Source organism: Chiloscyllium plagiosum, chromosome 9 (assembly GCF_004010195.1).
Source record: "Chiloscyllium plagiosum isolate BGI_BamShark_2017 chromosome 9, ASM401019v2, whole genome shotgun sequence".
Classification (NCBI taxonomy): Eukaryota; Metazoa; Chordata; class Chondrichthyes; order Orectolobiformes; family Hemiscylliidae; genus Chiloscyllium; species Chiloscyllium plagiosum.
In genome coordinates this window covers 62,239,253-62,263,037 of record NC_057718.1, presented here as the reverse complement: position 1 = coordinate 62,263,037, position 23,785 = coordinate 62,239,253, and the positions used below count along the sequence as shown (strand labels likewise).

Genomic DNA, 23,785 nt, shown 5'->3' with positions numbered 1-23,785 from the left:
TCCCTGGAGCATCAGAGGCTGAGGGGTGACCTTATAGAGGTTTACAAAATTATGAGGGGCATGGATAGGGTAAATAGGCAGTCTTTTCCCTGGGGTCGGGGAGTCCAGAACTAGAGGGCATAGGTTTAGGGTGAGAGGGGAAAGATATAAAAGAGACCAAAGGGCCAACGTTTTCATGCAGAGGGTGGTACGTGTATGGAATGAGCTGCCAGAGGAAGTGGTGGAGGCTAGATTGGGTTGGGATATCTGGACGGCATGGACGGGTTGGACTGAAGGGTCTGTTTCCATGCTGTACATCTCTATGATAGTAAAGTCACACCGAATATTCTAGGCTACTGTGACCTTGTTTCAGAAGCAGGTCCTGGAAATCAAAGATAGAAGTAATATGCCCTGAGTTTATGTAAAATGTCTACAGCACTGTTGCTTTGTCAGTGAATATTGATTTATTACTGACATGCTGGGAATGGCCTGTCATATGAGGTTTTATTATGATGCTATAGTCACAAACTGACAAAAGCAATTCTCAAAATAAGTACAAGACTCCGTAGTCTTGAGATGTGGTATTTATTGTGAACCTTACCTGATGGTGCCCAATCCTGCAGCAACTTATGGAAAGCATCTGCTGTCCTCTTTCGTTTTTCGTAAAAACAGTTATCTATATAAGAAGAAAAAATGCAGAAGAATTATTTTAAAACATCATTCTCAAGTGAATGAATAGAAAAAAACATGTAAGAATATTTCTGGCTTTGTTTTCAAAGTTAGTTTTTTTTTAAAAAATCACACCTTTAAATGTCCCAAGGCATGCCACAAAAGCATGTCAAATGAAATTTGACAAAGAGACACACAAGATCATTATGGAGAGAGAACCAAAAGCTTAGTTAAAGAGGTAAGAGAATATAAAGCTAAAAAAGATAGTAAGGTAGCAAGATTCTGAGAGGAATGTTATAGTTTAACACCTGGCCAACTCAAAGCACAGTCAACAATGTTGGAATTAAAATAGGAGGGCATTATTAAAATAGGAGGCACAAGAGACCAGAATTAGAGAAGAGCACAAGTCTGAGGAGGTTTGTGGGATGTTATGGAGATAGGAAAGGGCACAGCCATGGAGTGATAGAAAATAATGAGTGCATTTTAAGAGTGAGTTGCATCCGAACCATAAGTCAGTGTAAGAAACAGCAAACAGAATTTTGGATAAACTCAAATGTTATACAAGGTAGAAACTAGGAGGTTAGCCAGGAACATTCTGGAATAGTCACCTAAAGGTAACAATGAGTGTCTTCGTAGCAGATGAGCTGAGTGACAGACAAAATTAGGTGGAACTAATGACAACACAGATGTTTGGCTGAAAACTCATCTCACAACTTGACATCAAGATTGTAAATGTTCTGGTTTAACCTCAAAACAGTTGCTACAGAAACTCAGTGGCTTGGAAACGGAGTTTGTTACCAGGCTAAAAGACAATGGTTTCAGTCATTTCAATAGTTACTTAAAGGAAAGTACTGCTATTTGGTACTAAATGTCTGATAAACAATCTGACAACTTAGCTGAAGTGGTTACGTTGCCATGGGAAGATAGAGCCTGGGTGCCATCCATATACATGGAGGAATGTATAAGAATGGACAAGATGTTGACCATACAAATATCACTTTCTAACTTAAGATCTTAAATGATTAACCTTTCACATGACTCTATAAGAACTGATTGACTTGATAGGTGAACTCAAAGCTTTCCATTTAACTATTCTGGAAAACAGTCTAAGTGACCTAATTCTAATTAGCCATGAGTAACTCTCAGTTTCAGAGACTCCCACATTTTGCTGGAACCATCCAGTCAATAGCAAGATCACCCAAACTTTCATTTGTGGAACAAAGCCTTGCTCAAACAATTTTTTTATTAGTTATAAAAAGGTATTGTCTAATATTGGACAATACCTTCTTGTAACTAATAAAAAAATTAGTTGCTAAGTTCCACCGAATAGTAACTAATAAAAAAAATTGCTAAGTTCCGCTCAATAATATTGGACAATATTAGACATAATAAATGGTGAAAGATTGCAGCATGCTGTTGTGCAGAGGGACCTAGGAGTGCTCATACATAAATCGCTAAAAATTGATTTGCAGGTGCAACAGGTAATCAGGAAGACAAATGGAATACTGGCTTTCATTGCTACAGGGATTGAATTTAAGAGCAAGAAAGTTGTGCTGCAATTGTACAAGGTTTTGGTGAGGCTGCATCTGGAGTACTGTCTGCAGTTCTGGTCTCTTTACTTGAGGAAGGATATACTAGCTTTGGAGGTGGTGCAGAGGACGTTCACCAGGATTCTGGAGATGACGGGGTTTATCCTGTGAGGAGAGGTTGAACTGCCTGGGACTGTACACACTAGAATTTAGAAGAATGTGAGGGAATCTTATAGAAACATATAAAATTATGAAAGGGATAGATAAGGTAGAGGCAGGCAATTTATTTCCACTGTTGGGTGAGACTAGGACTGGGGAACATGGCCTTAAGATTAGGGGGTGTAGATTTAGGACAGGGATGAGGAAGAACTGCTTTTCCCAGAGAGTACTGAAACTATGGAATTCTTTGCCCAAGGAAGCAGTAGGGGCAGCTTCATTAAATATATTCAAGACACAATTGGATGGATTTTGCATGGTAGGGGAATTAAGAGTTATGGGGATAATGCAAGCAGGAGGAGCTGGCTCGATGGGCCAAATGGCCTACTTCGGTTTCTATTACTATGAAACAATAATAAATTTAACTTCCATCTAATAAACACGTTTGAAATGGTAGATAGGACACCTCTTTAATTGAAGTAATATTTTTAATATTTATCTGCAAGTGGAACATCAAAGGATCAATTTCTTTAGGCTTTATCAGATAAAAAGAAAACATAGCTCGGCCCTCCCACCACTTAAAAGCGAAAGATGAATGTAAGCAAGTAACACTGATTAAAAGCCTTGTCAACACACTGTGGCCACAAGCTCACTGCTCCCACTAGATAGTCAAAAGAAGTATGTTACTATAAACTGTTTACAGTCAAAAAATAACATCGGTCATCTATAAAGACTAGGAAAGTCCCAGTCTTTTGAAAGTTAGTGATACGAGACAAAATTGATCTCAGCAATCGAGGGGAGAGAAAAAGTAGCCAGTGTTCCCATATTAATGATCCTTGCTTGACAGTGCAAAATGGGCAAGAATAGGATGCAGCTTCAATGCCAAGTCGAGACTAAAATGAAGAACTGTCACTCTTCCTGCACACAAATCAGATTCTTCAGGATCAAGAGGTAAAACATTGCCTGGACAAAACTAGATACTCTATACAAATATAATTCATTAGGTACACCTAAAATATAGCATTATGCAAATCTTACATGGAGGGAGATGTTCCACTTCCAGTTTAAAAGCTTGCCTTGTCTTCCCCTTGCTGAACTCAACCCAACCTTCAGGCTGTTAAGTCCTGCCTCCAACAGCTGCTAGCCAATCATGAGAAACGATGATACTGGGATTATAGGCAGCCCCCAAAGTGGAAGCAACTGCCAACCAGCCTTGAGAGACTGGGGTTTCAGGAGTCCAAAGTTTCTGTGATGAGGTTGGGCAAGCCAGGTTCAGCAGGACAGTTGGTAGGGGACATTTGCAAGGGGAAGGCTCAGAAATCCCGTCTAGGTACAGGAACTTTCACAAAAGCTGACAAGGCTGTTACTTGCCACTTGGTCCGGGTGAGCACCAAGACAAGCAGTGGTCCAACTAAGTTTTTAAGTGGTCGTTAACTGGCCGTAAGGGCATCAACTGTCCAATGGATAAGTGGGCTTCCCTCCAAGTTGCTAGTAAAAAGAGCAACAGTGGGTAGGCGATGAGCTTAATGACATCAACACGGCACTCAATTTTATGCTCCCCTCATCAGTCAGCCCACTCCTAGGGAAATTGCTAAGTTCTACCCAATACTTAAAAGCTTTGGGTACCAAAACATTGTATATAATAACTATCACAACTGAATACTGCGGAATAAGCCTATTAAATATAAAAGTAATGCTATTCTACATCAATAATTATGTATAATACCTCTGTCATCTGGAAGGTATCTGAACTCCATGGATTCACTGACTTGTTGGTCTGAAGGTCTTCGAAGCTGCATTTTCACAGATACAGGCTCAGTTACGTTTGTTTTGCAATATGCAGGTGTTCGAAAGACAATGGCAACTTGCCGATGGACATCAGCTTGTGAAAACGAACCTTTGGCCTCCCAGTTGTGAGTGAAAAAGCGAACTTCAATATCATCTATGGACATAAATGTTAAGATTTGTTCAACACTGCGTAAAAGAATTCTTAAATCCATGTATCGTTTAATATCATGACTAATGCAGAATTGACTCAAAATCTGTTTTAGTAAAAATAAATTAAGTTTGGCACCCTGTCTCTGCCTTCCCCCATACGATAAGCCAGTATTGACCCCATCAGTGACTTTGTACAAGTGCAAATATAATGCAAGCTAAAAATACTCATCCTACATTAAAAAACTGTAGCTTCAAAATGAAACAATTAAATATTCAAAGTCCACAAATAAATTTTAAACTTTAAAAAATATTCTTGCACATCTTAGCATTTGGCAAACATTTCCAGTAAGATAGCACCAGAGTAGGATGCTCCAACTGGAGCTCCTTTGCTCCATCAATTCTTTTTCTTCTTTATCATTTCTTTTCCCCCCTCTCTCCTCCCTTCCCTTGACCCCGGACATCGGTCCCAGCCTCCGACTCCTGGTCTCTGAAGTCGAGTCGGTGGAGACACCAGCTCACCAGTTGCTGCAGCGGGAACGCTGGTGACCAGCAGCTGGAGCTGGAATGCCAATGGTCCAGTATGAAGTGTGGTGACAACCCACGGTCAGACCACATGGAGACCCCTCGCGCAGGTATGCTGCAGAGCACCTTTGGAAAGAAACTGTGATGTTTGTCTTTTTAACTTTGCTTCTTATTTTTCTGACTCACGGTTATACCATATACAGCTGTAATGTAACTTTCATTTTTTTTTCGTTTGTCTATTCTGTAAATAAGGATTGTACCTCGGTACCTTTGCGCCCAAGATGGTGCTGTAAGTAGAGACTTATAAATTTTTCATCACTCTTATGTGAGTACATGTGACAATAAAGCTAATTCGACAATTTAATTCACATGTTATTCCCATTTTGGACCCTGCAAGCCATATAAATGGACAATATCCACACTGTAATGGTCTGAAAAGAAAGAACTTCCTGATTGCCTTTGTTTTCACCCCCCCATTCTACAATTAACAATTTATTTTCTGTAATATCCTTGAATGAAGGTTGATGGTTTGGATTTCAAGCTCCAGAGAAGTATTTAACATTTCAACTTTCATAAGCATCATCGTCATATGCTTTGCCTGAAGGCAGATCCTTGGCTCACTCTCTTTGCTGTATCTTGCTATCCTATTCCAGTCTTTTGATTTCTGATAACTTCATTCAATTTTTACACCATTGAATGTCCATTTCCTCATGATGTTCCCTGTGCAGTCTCTACCTTTTCCTAACTAAATTTAGTAAATTGTTCTGAAGAGGGGTCACTTGACCCGAAATGTTAACTCTGATTTCTTTTCACAGATGCGGTCAGATCTGCTGAGTTTTTGTAGCAAATTGTTTTCATTTGTTCACTCTCCTCAGTACATCATCATTTGTAACTTTTTTCTATCCATTTCCCCTAAACCTATATTTCAAAACTATTTGATAAGTTCCATGAGGTTCAAATCTCCGAATCATACAAAGCATCAAGCCAAATTAAGCTCTTTTTACTACTCAAAGTATTCTTTAATATAATATTAGCAAGGTTCATTCCTTACTTTTTATGACATCAATCAAAACAAACAGTACTATCTGGTACATGGTGACATTATTTTCAGCAAGAAGAAACCTTCATGTACACAAAAATTTAAAACACCATAAAGCAGCAGTACTACAATAAAAACATGACAGATTACATTTAATATTACTTAACCTTTAGAAAAGGCAAGTACAGATGAACCTCGATTATCCAACATTCGATGAACTGAATTTTGGATTATCAGAACAAGATTGCAAGGTCCCAATGCTTGACTAATTATGTTATCTGCCATTTGATTAACCGAACGAATGAAATACTCCCTGCCCACGTCCTTCGGATAATCGAAGATCTTCTGTACTACTGTAGCCTCCTCTTCTCGTCTCCACACCATTTCCAGTGGTGTTGCATAAGTATCCAGACTTGCTTTACTCCTATTTCTCATCTACATATAATCTCTCGTGACTTCATTTGGAAACAAAGCATCTGTATCTACATATTCATTGTTGACATCATGTGTTTGGAGAGCTTACAGCTTGACCTTTCAGATTTGAGCTACCAACCAATCAGCATTCTTTTCTCTTGCAGTGCAAATTACAGAGATCATTTAAAATTTGGTATTCTTGTGTTTGTCCTGATGAGCAAAAGATGAAAAGTATCAACAACATGTCTTTTTGCTCAGCAATAATCACTCTCTAAAATGGCTTGGACTTTGCAATCACATCACCCCTGACCTTGAAGTAAGAATGAACACATTCTTCAGGACCTCCCCTAGACAATGTTGATTTAGTTTAGTTCTGATGTCAGCTATAAAGGGATCTCTGGTGTGCAGAAACAATGAGTCATGAACAGGCTGAGCAGCCAATCAGACAGCAAACCTGGAAGTTTAAAAAATATCAAATTTTAATGATCTTATAGAGAATGAAGGAGATTGGGATTTGCATCAGATTAATGCAGGAGCTAACATAAAAAAATGATATTTTCAGTTGTTTTATTTTAATTAGATATAGAATCTGTGGTGATGGCACTGCAGATTTGTGGAGTTAGTTTAACAGGACCAGAGAAGTAGTTCAGCAATAATTATGTCTTAGTGCTGTTAAAAGCTAAGTTACGCCTCATTAAACATTTTTTTGAACAATAAGATTAATGCATAAAAAGTTAAAGTTCATACCAAATGGCTGATTCTACACTGATTGCATCATTGAAAACTATGCAGGAGAAAAGATTTACTTTCGAGCACATTCCATACTTTTTACATTTAACCATCCATTTCACAGAGTAACAACAGCAAACACCAATAGTTTTCGCTGTGAATGCAACTGCAAAATCTAGGCCATCTCAGATTAGTGTATATTATACTTTTCAATTACCTTTCTATGTTGACTATTTCCAAAACTTCATTACTCCAAATTACAAAAAAAATCCCCTAATATCTCACTAACCCTTTGGTATTAAAAAAAAATCACCATTATGTACAACGTATCCTGATCAGATGTTAAAAAATTCAATTAGGTTGTTCCTTTCCAAAATCTTTCCTGGTAACTTCAATCTCTTGATATTCTATAGTTATCATTGCACATTTCTTTAGCCTTTCGAACCTAGAAACATCCTCAATCCGAATATCGCTGGAAGGATTATTCTGTATATATGTTCTCAAGTATGCTGATGACATACAGGAAGGGTGTGACGCTATAATTAAATAGTGTGCATTGATGCCCACAGGTACAAAACATTAACATCCACATTTTATTCCTCAATAATATGATTTCAGATATTCATATTCTCGAGTTGTGTAAACCTAATGAGACAATCCTCGAAATTCACTCTATGTTCTGGTAGCACTGCATACCAAAAATGTCCATTTACTAATACCAATATCCTGCATCAAGTTGTACTAAAATCACGTGATACAACATTAAAAATTACCATTTTAACTTTCCACAATAAAGAAAAAATCTGATCCTAATCAATATTTCTAATGCATCAAGATACAGAATGTGTAATCTTTCAAGAGAAATAAAAAGGTAAATCAACTCAGGACAATCGTAGAAGGAAGGATTTTAAACATCATCACCACTCCCTCCAGATGACTGAATAAATTTTAAGCTTTCTTCAACTTCATAATAAATTAAAGAAAAAAAACAAATTTTAAAACCTGAAAATGATGGATTACCTTTTTGAACCTTGTCACACAGTAGGAAGATTTCATCTCCTCCCTTAACAGTTCCTGTGTTCTTGTTTACACGACAAATCTTCAGCTCTGCTGTATTTGGTGCTCCTGCAAACCCAAAATGCATGGAAAATGCTGATTCCTTCAAAAGAAAATTCACAGAACTCCTAATTCTCATCTCACTACATCTATACTATTTGTTTTCCTTCTTTCTTCCTTTCCCTCCAAGTAAAATGTAACACCACTCACTAGATAGTATATATTTTCAGTTACTCCTGTTAACTCAGCTCTGGAAGGCACTGATACCTTAGCTGAAGTGGGGCTTACTGGCAGTCTCTTAATTTTTCTAAATGTGTGGGCCTTCGACATTCAGGGAGCATTGACATCCAACCTCAATCTGCATTTACTTTGCATAAAAATGCTTTTGGACAAAGGAACCAGGCTGACACTGTGTCACTAAATAATAAAAGAAAGATTTGTTTCCATTCTCTAATTCAGTCTACTTATAGCAACTGCAAAGCAACCCAGCTAAAGTTTAGCGTAGGACAGCAATTTAATTTTGTGTGTTAACTAGTCTGTATGGATCAAAGAGTTCTTGGAGGATTGTGGCAGAAAATTGTGGATAAATGGGGACCCTGCTTTCTCTTACAGTTAATTTATAGACTATAGAGTTTAAAATATTTCTGTCGATAGAAATTTTACTGTCTCATTAGATTTGTCATATTCAACACACCCACAATTCAATCAATTCCATCTTTGTTTATTGAAAGATCAACCAGAAATCATGCAGTCTTTTCCCATTCTATATCCCCCACATATTATGGAGTAGTGCCTCCTTCAGTTTTGATACAGCACTGTTTCAAGCTTCTTGGCTTTAAAAAGTCCTACTTGCACAGAAGGAGGCCATTTGACCCATGTCCAAAAAACAAAGGTCAACTTCAGTTCCTGCCTGTTTTCTCAATCATCAACACAATGATGCAAGATGTCATCAATGGTGCTATCAAGCTGCACTTACTCAATAATAACTTACTCACTGGCCATTAGTTTGAGTTCCATCAGGCCCACTTAACACCTTACCCATTGCCCTTGGTCCAAACATGGAAAATAAAAAGAGCTGAACTCAAAAGGGGAAATAAGGATGACTCATTTGACTCATGACACCCAACCATCTTCAGTTGCTTCATCAATGACTTTGCCTGCATTTTAAGATCAAAAGTGGATATGTTCAGCAATATTAGTGATTTCTCAGATATCAAAACAATCCATGTCCATATGCAGCAAGACCTGGACAACATTCAGGCTTAGGCTAGTAAACGGCAAGTAACATTTGCACCATACAAGTTCCAGGCAATGACAATCTTCTCAAAGAGAGAAATTGACCATCAGCCCTCAACATTCAATGGCATTGATATTACTGAATCCCCCCCTATCAATATCCTGGGAGTTACAACTGATCACAAACTGAAAAAGTCATATAAACACTTGCTGCAAAAGCATGTTAGAGGACGGGAATTCTGTGGCAAGCAACTCACCGGACACTTCAAAGCTTGTTCACCACTTACAAGGTACAAGTCAAGATTGAGGTGAAATATTCTTCACTTGCCTCTATAAGTGTAACTCCAACACCACTCAAACTCAACACATCTAAGTCATCACATTCCATTTGATTGACACCCTATCTAGCACCCTCAAAGCTCACTGCCTCCACCACAGACACAGTGGCAGCAGTGTGTACCGTCTATTCCCCACGTTTATGATACAGTCAGTGCACTAGGAAAGGTGATCAGCAATACTTTTGGAAACTCACTGTTATCATATATAGGATTTGAGACGACCGGTGGAAGAGCTCTTGAGAAGCTGCCACGTTCATCAGGAAGAAACACCTGGAAACACAATCTCACCACATTCAGGTCAATATCTTCTGTCTGAAGAACCTGCTCCTGTGTAACTGAAATAAAACAAATAGCACTAAAATATCAGATTAGGAAACAGTAGAATTCTTTTTTTAAAAAAAAGGGTAATGTTGGCATGTTGATATTCTAACACACTGCTCCATGGTCTGGTTATGACATAGCTTTGCATTTATTGGTGTTCCAATACACTATTACAGCTGGAGATGACATGCTTTTATAGAAATTTCTTATAATGGTGAATTCAGGATCTCGACAGCATTTCAATGTCCCTATAACCATATAAAAATAAAGACCTTCTTGCTATTTGTTGAAGGATGTATCGTTCTTGCTAATGATGCTGCTTGCAACAGGCTAAGACTGGTACACTTTCTATATACAAAGGTGCTTCCTCTGGCAGGGGCTGAATCTAACAATAAACTGGTCCATCATGCCTAGAGTACTACACGATGTAGTATAGGGAGACTGGTCAGCAAATGAAAGAGCTTTGGTTGTTGTGGGGGGGGGGGGGGGGGTGAAATTTATTAAAAGGCTTTGATGTACAAGGATAGTAGATACTGATGGAACTTACCTCCTTCTACCTCATTTTTTTTTTAAAATAGAGTTATGTGATTAAATTAATGAATTTCACCCAGTTTAACTCTGATGCGAATCAATGTTGCAAAAAAAAAAATTTAATTCCATCAGTGAAACAAGAGAGATTGTTCTGTTCAATGACAGGCTATTTTGGAAGGCCAACAACCCATTTGCAAAGTGTCAAACATTGACAAGATACCAAGAACAAAAGCAATGTAGTCTCTTTTTGTGAGTTTAAGCTGAATACATTACAATGAAACTATACTTAATATATTTATATAACTATAATAGAAATACATAATTAAGTGGCTAAATATCTGACACTAAGCTACACAACTAAATAATAATCACCACCTCCACAAGACTGACACATACTGGCACCAAACTCATGCAATTTTCAAGTGCACCTCACAGTAAAGTCATCGAGCCTGTTAAGGTCAAACCATAAATGAGGTTACACTTCCTTTTGAATAATGTTGTGGCTAAACGTAAGCACTGTTGTCACAGCCGAGTCATTCCATCTTCAGTTGTGAGTAGGCAATGTTGATACCCACTCAATGTATTTATTTGGTGGCTAATTTCAAACCAATCTACGCAACAAGAGGAACACCTTCTGCTAATGTCAACAGATCTTTTTTAATCCAAAAAAGGTCAGCTGCACAGAATTTCACATTTAGGTTTGAAAAGAACATTTTCATAAACTCTCCGTGTACAACCAAAATTTCTCCTGCAATATAGTAAGCCATGTTGACATTTATAGCTTTTATATTTGCATCACCAATTATAGATTACAGATTAAAGATATATTGTGTGATGTCAATGCAAATAAAATGAACTATGCAATTTTTAAGTTTACAAAGTTCAGCCACTGAATTTCATGATTTTCCTGATCAAGTCTACTAAATAAAATGATACTGTAAGTGATAGATTGCATTCTTACAATTTTGCACTAACTAAAATGTACAAAATATGTTACAATACTAGCAGAAAAAATGAGCCATAGGATTTAACAAAAAAAATTAGGATCAGGAATAGGCCATTCAGCCCTTCAAGCATGCTTCACCATTTAGTAAGAGTTGGCTGATCTGGTGATTCCACATTCCCACAACCACTCAATAAGCTTTTAGCCCTTGTTTAATCATGAATCTATACAACTCTGCCTTAAAAATATGCAAGGATATTGTTTCCACCATCTTTTGAAGACAAGAATTTCAAGGGATCAACACCTTTGCGAGAAAGAAAATCATTCTCATCTTGGGCACCCCTTATTTTGAAACAGTGACCCTACTTTTACATTCTTCTATAAGACGAAACATCGTTTCAACACGCCCCCTTCAAGGTGTCTCAGGATCTTGCATGTTTCAATCAAATCCACTGTTACTCTTCTTAACCTCCATTAAATGCAAACATAGGTTGTCCAACCTTTCCTTATCAGACAGTCTGCCCATTCCACATTTTAGTTTAGTAAACCTTCACTGAACCTTTTCCAATGCATTTGTATCGTTCTTAAATAAAACGACAATGCCATACACAGTACTCCAGATAACTGAAGCATAATTTCACTAACTTTGGTACTGAATTTCCCTTGTAATGAAAGATAACATTCTGTTAACTTTCCCAATTGTTTGCTGTACATGCATGCTAACCTTATTAGAGTCATGCATTAGGACACCCAGGTGCCTCTGAAATCTCTCACCATTTTAGATAATATGCATTATTATCTTTGCTGCCAAAATAGACAATATGACATTTTCAATGTTATACTCCATTTACTAGATCTTTGACTACTCACTTAACCTACCTGTAACCCTTTACAGCCAGTCCTTTTCACAATTTACTTTCCTACCTACTTTTATGTCATTAGCAAATTTAGCAACCATGTCTTTGGCCCCTTATTCCAAGTCATTTCTATAAATTGTAAAAAGTTGAGATCCCAGTACTGACCCTATGGCACACCAATCCTTACATCTTGACAACCAGAAAATGACCTATTTGCGCCAACTCTATGCTTCCTGTTGGCTGGTCAAGCTTCCATACATACATACTAATGCTACCCATTACACCATCTATTTTTGTTTTCCTCAATAACTTTTGGTGTTGGACCTGATCAAATGCCTTCTGGAAATCTAAATCCATTGGTTCTCCTTTATCTACTATACTTTATTTCCTCAAAAGAAAGCCAATAAGTTGGTTAAACATGATGTTGCTTTCACAAAACAATGCTTATTCTGCTTAATACTTTGAATATTTCAAAGTGCCCTGATATAACAAGTCTAATAATAGATTCTAAAATCTTCTGTATGACAAATGTTAAACTAATTTTTATGTAATTTCTTATTTTTTGACTTCCTTTATGAATTTGTCCAATTTTCCAATCTATGGAACCTCCTTGTACCTTAGGAATTTAGAAAATTAAAACTATCTCATTAGCTATTTGTTTTCAAGGATAAAGTCCATCAGCACTTTAGATGTTTGTCAGCCCAGAGCCGGAATCCTTTGCTCTGTATATATCCCTAGTGATTATAGTTTTCTTGAGATACTCCCTTCAATTTACTGTTTTGCTGATAATTTTACTTTTTACCTTAATTAAAATCTCAGCTAGGGTAATGTAGACATTTACAAAGGAATGCAAGAATATAATTAAATCAGTACTATTTACCCAATGTAATATAAGTTACATTTCTGAACAGTATATCTGAATGGAGAATATTCCAAGTTAAAATTGTTTTAACATTCAAGAGTACATGACTGATGCTCTTATGACAAAAATATTTAGACCTTTTGTGTATTATTCAAGCAGTGATTAGGTAAGAGATTTATTATGTAAATCTGATCAAAAACTGGTATATTGTAAACAGGGTACTTTTAAATCAACTCTTGGGCAACCAATTACACCGCAGGCAAAATGATAGTAATTCACAGGATTTTGTGTAACAAATCATTTGTCTTACTTATTTGCAGCTGAGTATATTTTCTTGGAGGAAAGACTTATTTTTGTAAAAAACCATCATATGAAAGAATAGAAATTTCTATATGGCAAGTGAAAATTGCAAAGTTTAGTTATATAATTGTGAAAACACAAAATAATACTTAAAACAGACTTTTAGCACTTATTTTCATTTTAGCCCCTCCCCCTTTTATTTTCCAGTCACACTCTAATTTATAGGCAGGTAACTTGTCACACCAGTGGTGGGTGAGCCATGGTTATATTTCAATTGCTCCATTTCTTAAGTCTTAACTTAGGCATAAAAAGCTCATCTCATCCATGCAAACGCAACATGCCCTTCATCCCACCACATCTCCAGCCCCTCCCTCGGCCACAATGATTAACTCTAAACTCAAACTTTTGTTACCCCATTGACCACTTTCTTTCAACTTCAGGCAAAGTTAATAATCCTCTGACTGCTTTGAATTTGCTGTGGGGGAACTACCCACCTCCTCCATTCAGCATCATCCATAATGACAAGAGCAGAAAACTGAACAACTGCATAGGAAACAGTGGGCGCAAATCCATATCCCCCTGTAGCAGAATGGTACATGTGCTGTTTTAATAGTGGAAGACTGAATAAGCTTCCTGGCGATATACTGAAAAAGTTGTGTCGGGTAGTCTCATGAAATTGATTTTTAAAATTAAAATTTAAAAGAAAAGCCTACACGGAAGATGTTATTAATGATTTTGGACAAAGGTGGAGTACAGAATCAACAGTGACCTATCCCTGAGCTATGCCCAAAAATAAATCAAACCCAAAAAAATTCTCTAATGTGGACATTAGTTTTTCTGAAGAGTCACTGATGCAGTCTGGGATTTTAAACTATCATTAGCATGCAACTGTTAAGTGATCAGTATTAAACCTCCATATTAATAACATTGTCCTCTATAAAGTCCTATACTGAACATATCAGTAAGTATATCCTTATTCTTGTAACATCTAACCATTGTTTACACAAATCTGAGGCAAACAGCTTCTGCCTGGAATGGCTGAGTGCTTCATCGGAATAGAACTTTCCAGTGTTCCCACCCATATTTTCAGTTGTTACAAAGTGGACTTCTAAGGTGACTGGCTTCCAACATACACAAATACGTGTTGCAAGAGCTGGACCTGAAAATTAAGAGCTCAGGTCATTCATTTTTCAAACAAGTTCAACCTCTTTGAATTTTTGATTATCTCTGTGCAAGGGCACAACTTTTTTTATTGCACTTTTGTATAAACTCACAAAATTAATGGGCTTTTAAAATTGATGGTATTCTATTCAGAAGTGGGTGGAGATTATCTGCCTCTGTGCCACAATCCTGACCTGGAGCCATTTTTAAAGAAGCCAGCTTAGCAATAGCTCCACATCAGCAGACAGCAGGTAGCCAATTTATATTAGGAGGTTTAGTAAGGCAGTGTTCCCACATTAACATGGATATCCAGCTGCCATGCAAATTGCCCTAAATTTGTACAGGCCAATATGGTGAGGGCACAGGATGATTGGCTGAAAGTTTAAAAATCATGCTGCACAGGTCTAAAGCAAATCCTATGGTATCTGAACCTGAATCTATAGAGCCCAACTGTCTGATTTGCATTGTCCTTTCAAAAGTTCAAACCAAAGTGATCAAAGTTTAAAAAAAAAACATAATATTTTTACAATAGTTCTAATGGTCACTAGCACAAATGCAGTCAATTTAGCCCAACAGTGGTCAACTCTGCAGGATGGAATAAGGGTGAAGAACATACCCTCATTTTGAGGAACTGAGATTCAGGGATTCACTAAATTCTAGGCGATGTTTTTGTGTGAGGAATTTAAAATAAAGGAATTACAGTAAGAAATAATTAGAGTATCAATACTCAGCTGTTTGGATATTGCTGATTTTCTAATGAATCGTACTGAGTTACCAACAAGAATATACAATAGAACAGACAGTAAAACGTATGCAAAACACAGTCAAATGTCAGGATTCCACTTTCAGACATTTACTTTGAGTAGAAAGAGAAATGAAGGAATGATAATTAGTCTCATCCGGAAGTTTCTCAAAAGATATTTGGGGTGAATTATATTGGTTGCAGATTATCTGTGATGGGAAAAGATGTGGCGATTTATTGCCTTTATATTTAAAGAATCAAGTTTTCTGGAATTGAAATTGTTACTTTTATTTGCATTTTTATTATCAATATTAGAATGTAAAATTAAAGTACAAATTCAAATTAAAAAGCACTTCCAAAATTTTATCTTCAAAGTGCTTTGAGCACCTACTTAACAGTTAAATGTTGTTCATCCTCCAAAAGTCTATGTAAAACGGTAAACATTTGTAACCTAACTGCAAAATATAAACCAAATCAAATTTTAAAATGCTAAAAACTCAAACTTCCACAAAAGTGGTTTTAATTACAATGTGTGCCATTTTATGAGGAAACCAGATAGCTAGGTTTCCTCTTCTATTATTTTAAGTAATATCCTTTATGCCTTTTAAAAATTGTTGTTAATTGACATTGTAATTAAATAAATGCCATATTATCAGAGAATTAACCTGCCAATAAACCTAATATGATAATGAAACAGATTCCCTTTAGATCATTGCGTTACAGTTCACATTTAGTTTTACTATAGACAGTAAAACAAATTTCAGATGTATGGTTCATTTCCTGTACTCAGTTCCCTTTTAGACACTGCAGTTTCACAGACATCAGCTTCCGAATATGCACTTACTGCACAATTACTATCAAAAGGTTCATGCAGCAAAACCCACAGTGCACACATGCTTGACAGTTCATGTGGTTCAAATTCAGGAACTGCTGCTGCTCTGTACATTGTTTATTGTACTGTTCCGGTGACTGTATCTTATTTTCAAATATGCACATATTTTAAAGCAAGACTCTAATTAACATTATGAATACTGTCACTTATTGCAAAGTTTAACATTCATACATGGTGTGATGAGAAACTAGATTTTTCTTCACAATACTCACATTGGATGATTTAAAATAATCAAATGAAGAGATATGTTCTTTAGTTGTACCAATGGAGGAATACATCATTAGGCCACACACAGATACTAATATCACTTGTAGCAATGTAAATGGTTGGGGAACAAAATGAATTTCATCTCATTGAGCAGTAAATCTGGTGAAATTAATTATCTGCTCATTATAGAACATTATATATTAATGTCAATGAAACAGAAAATGATTGGAAGATTCACACTGCCTAAGTGATAAAGGTGAAAACGCATTCCAGACTGTAAACAAGAGAGTCACTTTCAGTAAAGTTGGGTAATCATGAGGGCCATTAACACCCTACTGTGCGGTGAGGAATTCTGGGTCTGCTACAGGGGAGCTGTATGAAAGCGCTGGAGTTCATCTAAAGTTATCCAAGATCTGGTCAAGTAAATGTGGTGGCAGGGCAGAAATCACAAATGATAAAGACTTTCATTGTACTGGGTAGAACTCCTTGGAGACAACCCTTTGAAAAATTAGAATAGCATCAACATGTCATGTCCCCCTCACGAATAATTAAAGAATGAAAAAGTAGATCTTCAATGGGGAATTGTTTCAGGGCAAACAACATCAAAGTTGTCAGCACAAATGATAAAAAGGACAACCTAAAAATGAAGGCTTACAACTTCTGCACAGTAGATTCAGATCTCTTCAGAAAACAATGCAGACAGCTGACCTTTGCGGAGGAAAGCACTGAAGTTAGGTACACCATGTTTAGAAAGCTATCTATGATAACTCACTAAATCCAATTTACCGAAAGCAGCTGCAGAGGCTATTCCAAGCACAAACACTGATGGCATGAACCATCAGTTCTCTGAACATCTGTGCCAATTTCACACCAGACTCTATTCTCATGCAGGTTTTAAAGAAGACAACAAACTTGAACAATGAGGAAACTGCACATAATCCCAAGCGTATAGGGATTTACTTTAGCGATGGAAAGGGATAGGTATGTGACACAGAGCAAGATTTATTGCTGGGGGAAAGCAATTATGATGAGATTAGGCAAGATTTAGGATGCATAGGATGAGGAAGGAAACTGCGGGGGATGAGCACAATTGAAATGTGGAGCTTATTCAAGGAACAGCTACTGCGTGTCCTTGATAAGTATGTACCTGTCAGGCAGGAAGGAAGTGGTCAAGCAAGGGAGCTGTGGTTTACTAAAGAAGTTGAATCTTTTATCAAAATGAAGAAGGTGGCTCAGTTAGGGCACTTGAAAGTTACAAGGTAGCCAGGAAAGACCAAAGAGAGAGCTAAGAAGGGCAAGGAGGGGAAAATGAGAAGTTGCTGGCAGATAGGATCAAGGAAAACTTGATAAAGCTTTCTATAGGTAAATCAGGAATAAAAGAATGAGTAGAGAAAGATTAGAGCCAATCAAGGATGTAGTGGGATGTTGTGTGTGGAGTCCAAGGAGATAGGATAAGTGCTAAATGAATATTTTTTCTCAGCATTCGCACTGGAAAAAGACAATGTTGTTGAGGAGGTTACTGAGTTACAGACTACTAGATAGGATTGAGGTTCACAAGGAGGCAGTGTTAGCAATTCTGGAATGTATAAAAATAGCTAAGTCCCCTGGGCCGGATGGGATTTATCCCAGGATTCTCTGGGAAGCCAGGGAGGAAAGTGCAGAGTCTTTGGCTTTGATCTTTATGTCGTCATTGTCTACAGAAGACTGGAGGATAGCAAATGTTGTCCCCTTGTTCAAGAAGAGGAGTAGAGACAACCCTGGTAATTATAGACCAGCGAGCCTTACTTCGGTTATAGGTAGTGTTGGAAAAGGTTCTAAGAGATAGGATTTTTAATCATCTAGAGAGGAATAGTTAACTAGGGATAGTTAACATGGTTTTGGGAAGGGTAGGTCATGCCTCACAAACTTTATTAAGTTCTTTGAGATGGTGACCAAACTGGTGGATGAGGGTAAAGTGGTTGATGTGGTGTATATGGATTTCAGTAAGGCGTTCGATAAGGTTCCCCATGGTAAGCCATTGCAGAAAATATGAAGGTATGGGATTGAGGGTGATTTAGTGATTTGGATCAGAAATTGAAAGAAGACAGAGAGTGGTGGTTGACAGGAAATGTTCATCCTGGAGTTTAGTTATTAGTAATGTACCACAAGGATCTATTTTGGAACCGCTGCTGTTTCTCATTTTTATAAATGACCTAGATGAGGGCATAGAAAGATGGGTTAGTAAATTTGCAGATGACACTAAGGTTGGTAGAGTTGTGGATAGTGATGAAGGGTGTTATGGGTTACAGAGGGACATATATAAGCTGCAGAGTTGGGCTGAGAGGTGGCAAATGGAGTTTAATGTGGTAAAGCGTGAGATGATTCACTTTGGAAGGAGTAACAGGACTAAAGAGTACTGGGCTAATGGTAAGATTCTTGGTAGCATTGATGAGCAGAGAGATCTCAGTGTCCATGTACATAGATCCCTGAAAGTTGCCACCCAGGTTAATAGGGTTGTTAGGAAGGCATATGGTGTGTTAGCTTTTATTGCTAGAGGGATTGAGTTTCAGAGCCACAAGGTCATGCTGCAGCTGTACAAAACTCTGGTACGTCTGCACTTGGGAGTATTGCTTACAGTTCTGGTGGAAGCTTTGGAAAGGGTTCAGAGAAGGCTTACTAGGATGTTGCCTGTTATGGAGGGAAAGTTTATGAGGAATGGTTGAGGGACTTGAGGCTGCTTTTGTTAGAGAGAAGAAGGTTGAGAGGTGACTTAATTGAGACATATAAGATAACCAGAGGGTTAGATAGGGTGGACAGTGAGAGCCTTTCTCTCTGGATTGTGATAGCTAGCATAAGGGCACATAGCTTCAAATTGAGAGATGATAGACATAGGACAGATGTCAGAGGTAGTTTCTTTACTCAGAGTAGTAGGGGCTTGGAACACATTGCCTGCAATAGTAGTAGACTTGCCGACCTTAACAGCATTCAAATGGTCATTGGATAAACACATGGATGAAAATGGAATAGTGTAGGATAGATGGGCTTCACATTGGTTCCACAGGTTGGCACAACAGAGGGCCAAAGGGCCTGTACTGCACGATAATGTTCTACGTTGGCACTTGGATTGGGATACAAAGACATATTGAGTCTACACTTTAAAAGAATATTTGCAATATAATATTTCCATTTTAAGTTCCTACATCTGAACATAAAATAGAGTCTGCCTAAATAAATGTATCCTGGTACCATTACTTGTTTATTTATTTATCCCAGTTCACATGGATACTTCCCTTGTTAAACATGAAAATTGGAACGTCTAATAGACAAAAAAAGACATATTAACTGGTTTTTAAAATCCATCATCTCAGAAGCCGGAAGAGGGTGACTGAAGAAATATCTTTTGAGCAATCAATCACAATCGCTCAATTTAAATTTTCCACAAGTTTCATCTGGAAGGTTAACTCAACCCAAGCTGTACTAATAATGTTGCCACTGGATTCAAAGGAAAGGAATTCATGGAATGCTTCCAGGATGGTTTTTCGGAAGAGAGAAGGCTATTCTGGACTTAGTGATATGCAATGAGCCAGATTTTATAAAATATCTTAAAGTACACTAAGAACACTTAGGAGGCAGTGATCATAATATGATAGAGTCCAGTCTGTAGTTTGAAGGAGTGAAGGCAAAATCAGATGTAATGGTGTTACAGTTAAATAAAGATAATTACAGGGGCATGAAAGAGGAACTGACGAAAATTGACTGGAAGCAGACCCTAGCGGGGAAAACAGTAGAGCAACAATGGCAGGAGTTTCTCGGTGTACTTGAGGACACAATACAGAGGTTCATCCCAAAGAAAAGAAACATTATTCGGAAGGGAATTAGACAGCCATGGCTGACAAAGGAAGTCAGGAAATGTATCACAGAAAAAGAGGGAGCCTATTACGTGGCCAAAAGCACTGGAAAATCAGAAGACTGAGAAGGCTACAAAAACAAATAGAGGATAACAAAGAGAGAAATAAGGAAGGAGAGAATCAAATATGAAGGTAAGCTAGCCAGTAATATTAGAAATGATAATAAAAGTTTCTTTCAATACATAAGAAACAAACGAAAGGCAAAAGTAGACATTGGGCTGCTCCAGATTGATGCTGGAAGACTAGTGATGGGAGATAAGGAAATAACTGAAGAACTTAATAAGTACTTTGCGTCAGTCTTCACAGTGGAAGACATGAATAATATCCCAACAACTATGGAGGGTCAGGGGGCAGAGTTGAGTATGGTAGGCATTACAAAAGAGAAAGTGCTAAAAAAGCTAAAAAGGATTGACTGTCTGACAGAAGGCAGAGAGTTGGGATAAAGGGTTCTTTTTCAGAATGGCAGCTGGTGACAAATGGTGTCCCGCAGGGTTCAGTGTTGGGGCCGCAGCTGTTCACTTTATATATTAATGATCTGGATGAAGAGACTTGGTTTGTCAATGATACCAAGTTAGATTGACAGGCAGGCAGTACTGAGGTGGTGGGAAGGCTGCAGAAAGATTTAGACAGTTTAGGAGAGTGGTCCAGAAAATGGTTGATGAAATTCAATGTGAGCAAATGTGAGGCCTTGCACTTTGGAAAAAAGAATACAGGCATGGATTATTTTCTAACGGTGAGAAAATTCATAAAGCCAAAGTACAAAGGGATTCTCTAAAGGTTAACTTGCAGGTTGAGTCAGTGATTAGGAAAGCAAATATAATGTTGTCATTTATCTCAAAACTGTTGGAAAATAAAAGCAGCGATGTGCTTCTGAGTCTTTATAAAGCTCTAGTTAGGCCCCACTTAAAATACTGTGACCACTTTTGGGCCCCACACCTCAGGAAGGACATACTGGCACTGCAGCGTGTCCAAAGGTGATTCACAGGGATGACACCTGGAATGGTAAGCCTAACATACGATAAATAGCTGAGGATCCTGGGATTGTATTCATTAGAGTTTTGAAGGTTAAGGAGAGATCTAATAGAAACTTAAAAGATAATGCATGGCTTAGAAAGGGTGGACGCTGGGAAGTTGTTTCCATTAAGCAGGGAGACTAGGGACCGTGGACACAGCATTAAACTTAGAATGGAAATGAGGAGACATTTCTTCAGACAGAGAGTGGTGGGCCGGTGGAATTCATTGTCACAGAGCACAGTGGAGCCCGGAACATTCAAGGTCTTCAAGGCAGAGATAAATTCTTGATCTCGCAAGGAATTAAGGGCTGCCGGGAGAGTGCGGGTAAGTGGAGCTGAAATGCCCATCAGCCATAATTAAATGGCGGAATGGCCTCGATGGGCCAAATGGCCTTACTTCTACTCCTATGTCTTATGGTCTTACGGTTGACTTTCCAAACTTGTACAAATTATGTAAATTTTTGAACAGAATAAAATTCCAGTTTGAGGAAGAAAATACATCTATGCCTGATCTTTCAACTTCAATACCAATTGAGAAGTAATGAAGCAGACCTAGATGGAATTGTGGACGGCAACATATCTATGCTAAGTTTAAACAAGTGTGATATTTTGGGCAAGTACCAAGCAACCTCTCAACAATGTGGGAGTGTATGAACTCAGCAGATTTCTGTCAGGAGCCCATAAAATTGCAGGAGGAAAGAAAAAAGAAAGCAACAAAAAAAAAAAGTTGCTTGGCGGATTTCGCTCACCTCAAACTAACAAATTAATAGGTAATAGTGGAAGACCTCATCGACTGACCTTTAGTTGGGGTGCAGCCTGATGAAAAAAGAGACAAAAGGAACTTCGGAACAAAAAAGCAGGGGCATGTTGAATACTCATACTGGAGAAATTTAATTAAAATGTTTTTAAACTTTTGAAAACAGCTTGTGAATAAGCCATTACAAAATTATCAAGATTAATTTCATAAAATATAGTAACTTTCACCAATTTAGTAAGATACCATTTCAAAACCCATTTTACCCATTGGTAGTGCCACACTACATGGTGGAGTGTATTCTCAATGCGAAGCCAAAAGGTCATCTCTATAATGACTGTGTGGTGGTCACTCTTACTGATGCAGTCAGTGCAGTCATGGACAAATGCCTCTGTGGCAGGCAAATTGATGAAGGTGAGGTAAATTATGTTTTGTCCCACACACTAAGACCCAGTCCAACAGCAGTGTTCTTTACGGCTTGGTCAGCTTTGTTAGTAGTGGTGTTGCTAAGCCACCTTTGGTGACAGACATTGAAGTACATTCAGTACATTCAGTGCCCTTGCAATCCTCAGTGCTTCCTCCAAGTCATGGACGAGTACTGAACCTGCTGTCTGGAGGAGGATGGGCAGTTGGGTTGCGTAGCATATTTGGTAACCAACAGGAAGATCCTATACCTATATTTGGCCTGATGCCATGATACATCATGGGTCCGAGAGTCAGTGTCAAGGTTTTCCAGATCAACTCCCTCTTGGTTGTATACCACTGTGATGCCATCTCTTTTGGGTCTATTGGTGTCTACCAGTGGGACAGGACATACCGTGGGGTGGTGATGGTGTTGCTTGGAACATTGTCGATCATGTACAATTCCTTTAGTAAGAATATATCGGGATTTTTTATTGGTTGACTAGTCTGCAATTATAAATCTCCTAACTTGAGCACTAAATCCCAATGTCATTAATGAGGGTTAATGGGGCCAAGTTTGCTGCTGTCATTTCTGGAGCCTCAGTTGATGTAAGATGTTGCATCCAGTTTCATCCCTTTTGTTTGAGAGCTTTTAGCACTTGATACAAAGAAATGGCTTGCAAGACCATTTCAGAGGGCAGTTAAAAGTCAGCCACTTTGCTGTAGGTCTCTTACAAGTAAAGATGGCAGTTTTCTATACTAAAGAATATCTGTGAACTAAATGGATTTTTATAACAATCTAAAATGGTTTCATGGTCAGACATTTTATTCCAGATTTTTTTATTGATTTGAAATTCTACCATCTGCTGTGATTTGACTCAAATCCAAGATTCCAGAATAAATTAATACATGACTGCCTCTTCATACGGATTGCTCAATCAAGGAATACCACAAATGGAGTTTAGGCCAGAGATGATAGGTCATGAATCAACTTTAGCTAATTTCAAGCAAACAATGTACAGTCCTGGAAAATATCCTGAGCTGCAAGGAATTGAAATAATAATAAACTATTTGGAGCAGCATTGATAACTGTGTCTTCTTTCTCCCCCCTCAAAAATACATATGGTTGCAGGGTAAAGAAGAGAAAATTCCTTACCATTAAAGGGGTTCAGGTTTCGCTGAATCCTTTGTAGAATTGCCTCTTTCACCTCTTTCTTCTTCGCACACTGAATTCCCAAGTTCTGGAAACTAAAAATTGTGGAGCAATTTAACAAATGTAATAAAAGTATTTATAAAATTAATTTGTGT

The 23,785-nt window shown here is 37.8% G+C and overlaps 1 protein-coding gene across 4 annotated transcripts in view; it reads right to left on the bottom strand.

Annotated features, from left to right (window-relative positions):
* Positions 1-23,785, bottom strand: part of rel (v-rel avian reticuloendotheliosis viral oncogene homolog) — a 95,693-nt gene that overhangs the window by 11,978 nt on the left and 59,930 nt on the right. For all 4 annotated transcript variants that reach the window (XM_043696057.1, XM_043696054.1, XM_043696058.1 and 1 more), the window contains exons 5-9: positions 23,634-23,725; positions 9,800-9,940; positions 7,996-8,100; positions 4,060-4,275; positions 581-655 (exon numbers count right to left, since the gene is read on the bottom strand). In XM_043696057.1, the coding sequence (XP_043551992.1) occupies positions 581-655; positions 4,060-4,275; positions 7,996-8,100; positions 9,800-9,940; positions 23,634-23,725 (629 nt within the window). The remainder of the gene's footprint in view (positions 1-580; positions 656-4,059; positions 4,276-7,995; positions 8,101-9,799; positions 9,941-23,633; positions 23,726-23,785) is intronic.